At 63.6% G+C, this 9041-nt stretch overlaps 1 protein-coding gene across 2 annotated transcripts in view; it reads right to left on the bottom strand.

Annotated features, from left to right (window-relative positions):
- Nucleotides 1–49: 49 nt before the first annotated feature.
- PFAS (phosphoribosylformylglycinamidine synthase) overlaps nt 50–9041 on the bottom strand; it is a 99958-nt gene continuing 90966 nt past the window's right edge. Inside the window, exons 28-30 of one of the 2 annotated variants that reach the window (XR_016461090.1) lie at nt 6393–6554; nt 284–1673; nt 50–253 (exon numbers count right to left, since the gene is read on the bottom strand). Coding sequence is in view for 1 of the 2 variants with exons in the window: in XM_090129480.1 (XP_089985606.1) it covers nt 1318–1673; nt 6393–6554 (518 nt within the window). In the remaining variant the exon portion in view is untranslated. Of the gene's footprint in view, nt 1674–6392; nt 6555–9041 lie in introns of both variants that reach the window. The other variant, XM_090129480.1, reaches the window with a different exon arrangement.

Here is a 9041-nt window from a genome sequence, read left to right as displayed (position 1 = left end):
CGCCGCCGCGTTTTTTCGTCGCTCCTTCGATGTCACGTGACGCCGCGGAGGAAGAAATCGCTTTTTTATTAAATACGGATTTTTTCAACCCAAAATGGCGACCGACGGGGACACAGCGACACAATGGGGTCGTCTATGGGGCAATCTATGGGGCCGGGGTCACCTATGGGGAATCCATGGGGCTGGGGTCGTCTATGGGGCAATCGATGGGGCTGGGGTCGTCTATGGGGCAATCGATGGGGCTGGGGTCTGGCTATGGGGCAATCTATGGGGCTGGGGTCACCTATGGGGAATCGATGGGGCTGGGGTCCGGCTATGGGGCAATCTATGGGGCTGGGGTCGTCTATGGGGAATTGATGGGGCTGGGGTCATCTATGGGGCAATCTATGGGGCTGGGGTCCCTCTATGGGGCAATCGATGGGGCTGGGGTCGCCTATGGGGAATCTATGGGGCTGGGGTCCCTCTATGGGGCAATCTATGGGGCTGGGGTCCCTCTATGGGGCAATCGATGGGGCTGGGGTTGTCTATGGGGCAATCTATGGGGCTGGGGTCTGGCTATGGGGCAATCTATGGGGCTGGGGTCGTCTATGGGGTAATCTATAGGGCTGGGGTCTGGCTATGGGGCTGGGGTCTGGCTATGGGGGAATCTATGGGGCTGGGATCCGGCTATGGGGCTGGGGTCTGGCTATGGGGCAATCTGTGGGGCTGGGATCCAGCTATGGGGCTGGGGTCTGGCTATGGGTCAATCTATGGGGCTGGGGTCCATCTATGAGTCATCCTATGGGTCCATCTATGGGTCCATCTGTAGGGCAATCTATGGGTCCGAGCCCCCCTTATGGGTCCATCTATGGGTCTGAGGTCCATCTATGGTTCAATCTATGGGTCTGAGGTCCTTCTATGGGTCTGAAGCTCCCCTATGGGTCCCTCTATGGGTCAATCTAAGGGGCTGATGTCCATCTATGGGTCAATCTATGGGTCTGAGGCCCCCCTACGGGTCCCTCTATGGGTCAATCTATGGGTCTGATCTCCATCTATGGGTCAATCTATGGGTCCGAGGCCCCCTTATGGGTCCCTCTATGGGTCGATCTATGGGGCTGAGGTCCATCTATGGGTCACCCTATGGGTCCATCTATGGGTCCATCTATGGGTCAATCTATGGGTCCGATGTCCATCTATGGGTCCCTCTATGGGTCTGACGTCCCTCTATGGGTCAATCTATGGGTCTGATCTCCATCTATGGGTCAATCTCTGGGTCTGACGTCCCTCTATGGGTCAATCTATGGGGCTGGGGTCCCTCCATGCCTCACCCCGCGCCCCCTAAGTCTCCGTTTGCTCGCACCACTCCCTGGCGTTGAGGAACATCTTCAACCACGGCGCCGCCCCCCCCCGCTTTTCCCCGCCCCACCGCGGCCCCACGGCCGCCCCGAACTCCCCCCCCCACGCGTGGGGCCAATGGGGCCACTGCCACCTCAGCACCCCCCGCTCGGGGTGCGGCATGGCGGCCAGGTGGCGGCCGCAGGGGGAGCAGAGGGCGGCCACCCCCCCGGGAGAACCGTTGGGGTTCATGGGGTACGAAACCGTGGGGCGGCCGCCGTCGTCGGTGTAAAGGAGGGGCGTCAGACCGGAAGTCTGCAGGGAGCGGAGGGTGGGGGGGTGGCGGAAACGGAAACGGCCTGGAATGGGAGGAAGGGCAGGCTGGGGTCATGGAGGGGCGGAAGACCGGAAGTCTGCAGGGCGCGGAGGGTGGGGGGGTGGCGGAAACGGAAGCGGCCTGGAATGGGAGGGAGGGGGGGGGGGTCAAAGAAGGGTGGAAGACCGGAAGTCTGCAGGGCGCGGAGAGTGGGGGCGGAAACGGAAGCGGCTTGGAATGGGGGGGGGGGTCATGGAGGGGCGGGAGACCGGAAGTCTGCAGCGCGCGGAGGGGGGGGTGGCAGAAACGGAAGCGGCCTGGAATGGGAGGGAGGGGGGTGGGGTCACAGAGGGGTGGAAGACCGGAAGTCTGCAGGGCGCGGAGGGGGGGGGGGCGGAAACGGAAGCGGCTTGGAATGGGGGGGGGGAGGGGTCATGGAGGGGCGGGAGACCGGAAGTCTGCAGGGAGCGGAGGGTGGGGGGGTGGCGGAAAAGGAAACGGCCTGGAATGGGAGGGAGGGGGGGTTATGTGGGGTCATGGAGGGGTGGAAGACCGGAAGTCTGCAGCGCGCGGAGAGGGGTGGCGGAAACGGAAGCGGCGTGGAATGGGGGGGGGGGGGGGTCATGGAGGGGCGGGAGACCGGAAGTCTGCAGGGAGCAGAGGGTGGGGGGGTGGCGGAAACGGAAACGGCCTGGAATGGAAGGGAGGGGGGGGGGTCAAAGAAGGGCGGAAGACCGGAAGTCTGCAGCGCGCGGAGGAGGGGGGGCGGAAACGGAAGCGGCTTGGAATGGGGGGGGGGGGGAGGGTCAAGGAGGGGCGTCAGACCGGAAGTCTGCAGGGAGCGGAGGGTGGGGGGGTGGCGGAAACGGAAGCGGCCTGGAATGGGAGGGGGGGGGGTCAAAGAAGGGCGGAAGACCGGAAGTCTGCAGGGCGCGGGGGGGTGGGGGGGTGGCGGAAACGGAAACGGCCTGGAATGGGAGGAAGGGCAGGCTGGGGTCATGGAGGGGCGGAAGACCGGAAGTCTGCAGGGCGCGGAGGGTGGGGGGGTGGCGGAAACGGAAACGGCCTGGAATGGGAGGGAGGGGGGGGGGGTCAAAGAAGGGCGGAAGACCGGAAGTCTGCAGCGCGCGGAGGGGGGGGGGCGGAAACGGAAGCGGCTTGGAATGGGGGGGGGGGGGGGTCATGGAGGGGTGGAAGACCGGAAGTCTGCAGGGCGCGGAGGGTGGGGGCGGAAACGGAAGCGGCTTGGAATGGGGGGGGGGCGGGGGTCATGGAGGGGCGGGAGACCGGAAGTCTGCAGCGCGCGGAGGGTGGGGGGGTGGCGGAAACGGAAGCGGCCTGGAATGGGGGGGAGGGGGTTATATGGGGGGATATGGGGTTATGGGGGGGTATGGGGTGTATATGGGGGATATAGAGTTTTCAGGTTATGAGGGGATATGGGGGGAAATGAGGGGATATGGGGATTATGGGGTTATGGGGGGATATGGGGGGATATGGGGTTATGGGGGACATGGGGTTATGGGGGGTTATGGGGGGGATGGGGAGGGATGGGGGGATATGGGGTGGTTATGGGGTTATGGGGGATATGGGGTTATGAGGGGTCATGGGGTTATGGGGGGATATGGGGGATATGGGGGGATATAGGGGGGTATGGGGTTATGGGGGATATGGGGTAAAGGGGGGGATGGGGTTATGAGGGCTCATGGGGTTATGGGGGATATGGGGGATATAGGGGGAAATGGGGTTATGGGGGATTATGGGGTTATGGGGGGTTTCAGGTTATGGGGTTATGGGGGATATGGGATTATGGGGAGATATGGGGTTATGGAAGGACACGGGGTATGGGGGGGACATGGGGTTATGGGGTGGATATGGGTTGGACATGCGGTGGATATGGGGTGTGGGGTTATGGGGTTGTGGGTTGGTTATGGGGTTGAGAGGTTATGGGGTGCGGTTGGCAGCACCATCGATGGCCCACAGTCACCCCATAGCCCCCCCATAGCCCCCTTATCCATCCCATAACCCCCGCACAACCCCATAACCCCCCCATCCCACCCCACAACCCCATGCCCACCCCATAACCGCCCCATATCCACCCCATAGACCCCCCCAACCCCACAGCCTCACCATAGCACCTCCTCAGCATCACCACCCCATATCCACCCCATAACCCCATAACAAATCCATAACCCCCCATCCCGACCCCACAACCCCCCCACAACCCCATAACCCCAAAACAACCCCATAAGTCCTCATCCTGACCCCACAACCCCATACCCACCCCATAGCTTCTCCCCAGCCCCATAACCACCCCACAACCCCATACTCACCCCATAACCCCCCCATATCCACCCCATAGCCCCTCCCCAGCCCCACAGCCTCACCATAGCACCTCCTCAGCATCACCACCCCATATCCACCCCATAACCCCATAACAACTCCATAACCCCCCCCATCCCGACCCCACAATCCCCCCACAACCCCATAACCCCCCCATACCCACCCCATAACCCCCCCATATCCACCCCATAGACCCTCCCCAACCCCACAGCCCCACCATAGCACCTCCTCAGCATCACCGCCCCATAACCCCCCCTCCCGACCCCATAACGACCCCATATCCCCTCCCCAGCCCCATAACCCCCCGAAAATCCCCCAAAACCCCCCCTCCCGACCCCATAACGACCCCATAACGACCCCATAACCCCCCCTACCTTGGCCATGCGCCACCCAGACCCCCAGCACGGATCCTTCCATCCCCCTCAGCATCACCGCCCCATAACCCCCCATAGCATCCCATAACCCCCCCATCCCCACCCCATAGCCCCCCCACGACCCCATAACGACCCCATAACGACCCCATAACCCCCCTACCTTGGCCATGCGCCACCCAGACCCCCAGCACGGATCCTTCCATCCCCCTCAGCATCACCACCCCATAACCCCCCCTCCCGACCCCATAACCCCCCCATCCGACCCCATAACCCCCCCACGACCCCATAACGACCCCATAACCCCCCCACGACCCCATAACCCCCCCTACCTTGGCCATGTGCCACCCAGACCCCCAGCACGGATCCTTCCATCCCCCTCAGCATCACCACCCCATAACCCCCCATAGCACCCCATAACCCCCCCTCCCGACCCCATAACCCCCCCACGACCCCATAACGACCCCATAACGACCCCATAACGACCCCATAACCCCCCTACCTTGGCCGCGTGCCACCCAGACCCCCAGCACGGATCCTTCCATCCCCCTCAGCATCACCACCCCATAACCCCCCATAGCACCTCATAGCGACCCCATATCCCCTCCCCAGCCCCATAACCCCCCCAAAATCCCCCATAACCCCCCCACGACCCCATAGCCCCCCTACCTTGGCCGTGCGCCACCCAGACCCCCAGCACGGATCCTTCCATCCCCCTCAGCATCACCACCCCATAACCCCCCCACAACCCCATAAGCCCCCTTTCCGACCCCATCCCGACCCCATAGCCCCCCCACGACCCCATAACGACCCCATAAACCCCCCTACCTTGGCCGTGTGCCACCCAGACCCCCAGCACGGATCCTTCCATCCCCCTCAGCATCACCACCCCATAACCCCCCCACAACCCCATAAGCCCCCTTTCCGACCCCATCCCGACCCCATAGCCCCCCCACGACCCCATAACGACCCCATAAACCCCCCTACCTTGGCCGTGTGCCACCCAGACCCCCAGCACGGATCCTTCCATCCCCCTCAGCATCACCACCCCATAACCCCCCCTCCCGACCCCATAACGACCCCATAACCCCCCTCCCGACCCCATAGCCCCCCCACGACCCCATAACGACCCCATAACGACCCCATAACCCCCCCTACCTTGGCCATGTGCCACCCAGACCCCCAGCACGGATCCTTCCATCCCCCTCAGCATCACCGCCCCATAACCCCCCATATCCACCCCATATCCCCTCCCCAGCCCCATATCCACCCCATAACCCCCCCATCCCGACCCCATAACCCCCCCTCCCGACCCCATAACGACCCCATAACCCCCCTACCTTGGCCGTGCGCCACCCAGACCCCCAGCACGGATCCTTCCATCCCCCTCAGCATCACCACCCCATAACCCCCCCACAACCCCATAACCCCCCCACCCCCACCCCATAGCCCCCCCACGACCCCATAACGACCCCATAGCCCCCCCACGACCCCATAGCCCCCCTACCTTGGCCGTGCGCCACCCAGACCCCCAGCACGGATCCTTCCATCCCCCTCAGCATCACCACCCCATAACCCCCCCTCCCGACCCCATAACCCCCCCATCCGACCCCATAACCCCCCCACGACCCCATAACGACCCCATAACGACCCCATAACCCCCCTACCTTGGCCATGCGCCACCCAGACCCCCAGCACGGATCCTTCCATCCCCCTCAGCATCACCACCCCATAACCCCCCCACAACCCCATAAGCCCCCTTTCCGACCCCATCCCGACCCCATAGCCCCCCCACGACCCCATAACGACCCCATAACGACCCCATAACCCCCCTACCTTGGCCATGCGCCACCCAGACCCCCAGCACGGATCCTTCCATCCCCCTCAGCATCACCGCCCCATAACCCCCCCATATCCCCTCCCCAGCCCCATAACCCCCACAAAATCCCCCAAAACCCCCCCTCCCGACCCCCAAATCCCGACCCCATAGCCTCCCCACGACCCCATAACGACCCCATAACGACCCCATAACGACCCCATAGCCCCCCTACCTTGGCCATGTGCCACCCAGACCCCCAGCACGGATCCTTCCATCCCCCTCAGCATCACCGCCGGCCCCTTTTCCACCCGCACGCTGACGAAGCGCGACTCGAATCGCCCGGATTCGTTTGGGCTCAGCAGAACCGGGGGGGGGGCGGAGGGGTCGGAATCGGCTGTAATGAAAGGGGGGGGGGGGGGGCGAAATGTGAGGGGGGGGGCGGGTGTGGAATGAGGGGGGAGGGGTCTGAGAAGGGGCTCGGAAATGGGGGGGGGGCCACGAAATGAAAAGGGGGTTGGAAAATGAGGGGGGGTCCCCAAAATGAGGGAGGGGACACAAAATATGAGGGGGGGTCCTGAAAATGAAGGAATCCCCAAAATGAGGGGGGGGGCATCAAGTGTGAGGGGGGGTCCCCAAAATGAGGGGGGTCCGAAAATGGGGGGGGGGGCACAAAATGAGGGGGGGACACAAAATGTGAGGGGGGGTCGCCAAAATGAGGGGGGGGGCCCCGAATATGGGGGGGTCCCCAAAATGAAAAGGGGGTCAGAAAATGAGGAGGGGTCCCAAAATGAGGGGGGGTCCCCAAAATGAGGGGGGTCCCCAAAATGAAAAGGGGGTCGGAAAATGAGGGGGGGGGTCCCAAAATGAGGGGGGGGACGTAAAGTGTGAGGGGGGGTCCTCAAAATGAGGGCGGTCTTGAAAATGGGGGGGTCCCCAAAATGAGGGGGGGGCATAAAATGTGAGGGGGGTCGCCAAAATGAGGGGGGAGTCCCGAATATGGGGGGGGATCCACAAAATGAAAAGGGGGTCGGAAAATGAGGGGGGGGGGCGCACAAAATGAGGGGGGTATCGGAAATGGGGGGGGTCTCGAAAATGGGGGGGGGGACACAAAATGAGGGGGGGACACAAAATGTGAGGGGGGGGGGTCCCCAAAATGAGGGGGGGGCCCGAAATGAGGGGGGGTCCCGAATATGGGGGGGATCCCCAAAATGAAAAGGGGGTCGGAAAATGAGGGGGGGGGCCGCACAAAATGAGGGGGGGTATCGGAAATGGGGGGGGTCTCGAAAATGGGGGGGGGGACACAAAATGAGGGGGGGACACAAAATGTGAGGGGGGGTCCCGAAAATAGGGGGGGGGTCCCCGAAATGAGGAGGTGGACACAAAATGAGGGGGGGTCCGAAATTGAGGGGGGGTCCCGAAAATGGGGGAATCCCCAAAATGAGGGGGGGACACAAAATGTGAGGGCGGGTCGCCAAAATGAGGGGGGGGGGCCCGAAATGAGGGGGGGTCCCCAAAATGAGGGGGGGACACAAAATGTGAGGGGGGGTCGCCAAAATGAGGGGGGGGGGCCCGAAATGAGGGGGGTCCCCAAAATGAGGGGGGGTCCCCAAAATGAGGGGGGGACACAAAATGTGAGGGGGGGTCGCCAAAATGGGGGGGGGGCCCGAAATGGGGGGGGATCCACAAAATGAAAAGGGGGTCGGAAAATGAGGAGGGGGGCACAAAATGAGGGGGGGGGCATCAAGTGTGAGGGGGGTCCCCAAAATGAGGGGGGGTCCCGAAATGGGGGGGGTCTCGAAAATGGGGGGGTCCCCAAAATGAGGGTGGGGCATAAAATGTGAGGGGGGGTCCCCGAAATGAGGGGGGGTCCCCAAAATGGGGGGGTCCCCAAAATGAAAAGGGGGTCGGAAAATGAGGGGGGGGTCCCAAAATGAGGGGGGGTCCCAAAATGAGGGACCCCCACTCATGAGTCCCCCACCCATGGGACCCCCCCCATAAGACCCCCACTCACGAGTCCCCCACCCATAGGACCCCCCACCCATGGGACCCCTCCTCCCAAACCCAAGTCCCCCCCCAAGGGCCTCCCCCCATAAGACCCCCACCCATGGGACCCCCACCCAAGTGACTCCCACCCATGGGACCCCCCCTATAAGACCCCCACTCCTGAGTCCCCCACCCATGGGACCCCCCTCCCAAACCCCCACCCATGGGCCTCCCCCCATGGGACCCCCACCCCTAACACCCCCCATAAGACCCCCACCCAAAGGACCCCCACCCATAAGACCCCCACCCATGGGACCCCTCCTCCCAAACCCCCCCAATGGCCTCCCCCATAAGACCCCCACCCATGGGACCTCCACCAAAACACCCCCACCCAAGGGACCCCCCCTATAAGACCCCCACCCATGGGACCTCCACCAAAACACCCCCACCCACGGGACCCCCACCCACACCACCTCCCCCATGGGACCCCCACCCAAAAAACCCCCACCCATAAGACCCCAGCCATGGGACCCCCACCCTTGGGTCCCCCCCCTCCCGCATAACACCCCCCTCATGAGTCACCCACCTATGAGACCCCCCCCATAAGACCCCCACCCATGGGACCCCCACCCATGGGACCCCCCTCCCAAACCCCCACCCATGGGATCCCCCCCATAAGACCCCCACTCATGGGACCCCCCCACCCATGGGACCCCCCTCCCAAACCCCCACCCATGGGATCCCCCCCATAAGACCCCCACTCATGGGACCCCCCACCCATGGGACCCCTCCTCCCAAACACCCCCAACTCCTCCCCAAGGGCCTCCCCCAATAAGACCCCCACCCATGGGACCTCCAGCAAAACACCCCCACGCAAAACACCCCCACCCATCCACCC

The sequence above is a fragment of the Phasianus colchicus genome, chromosome 36, assembly GCF_987193195.1.
Source record: "Phasianus colchicus chromosome 36, bPhaCol1.hap1.1, whole genome shotgun sequence".
Classification (NCBI taxonomy): Eukaryota; Metazoa; Chordata; class Aves; order Galliformes; family Phasianidae; genus Phasianus; species Phasianus colchicus.
Note: the sequence above shows the minus strand (reverse complement) of the source record. Positions and strands in the feature narration are given on the sequence as shown.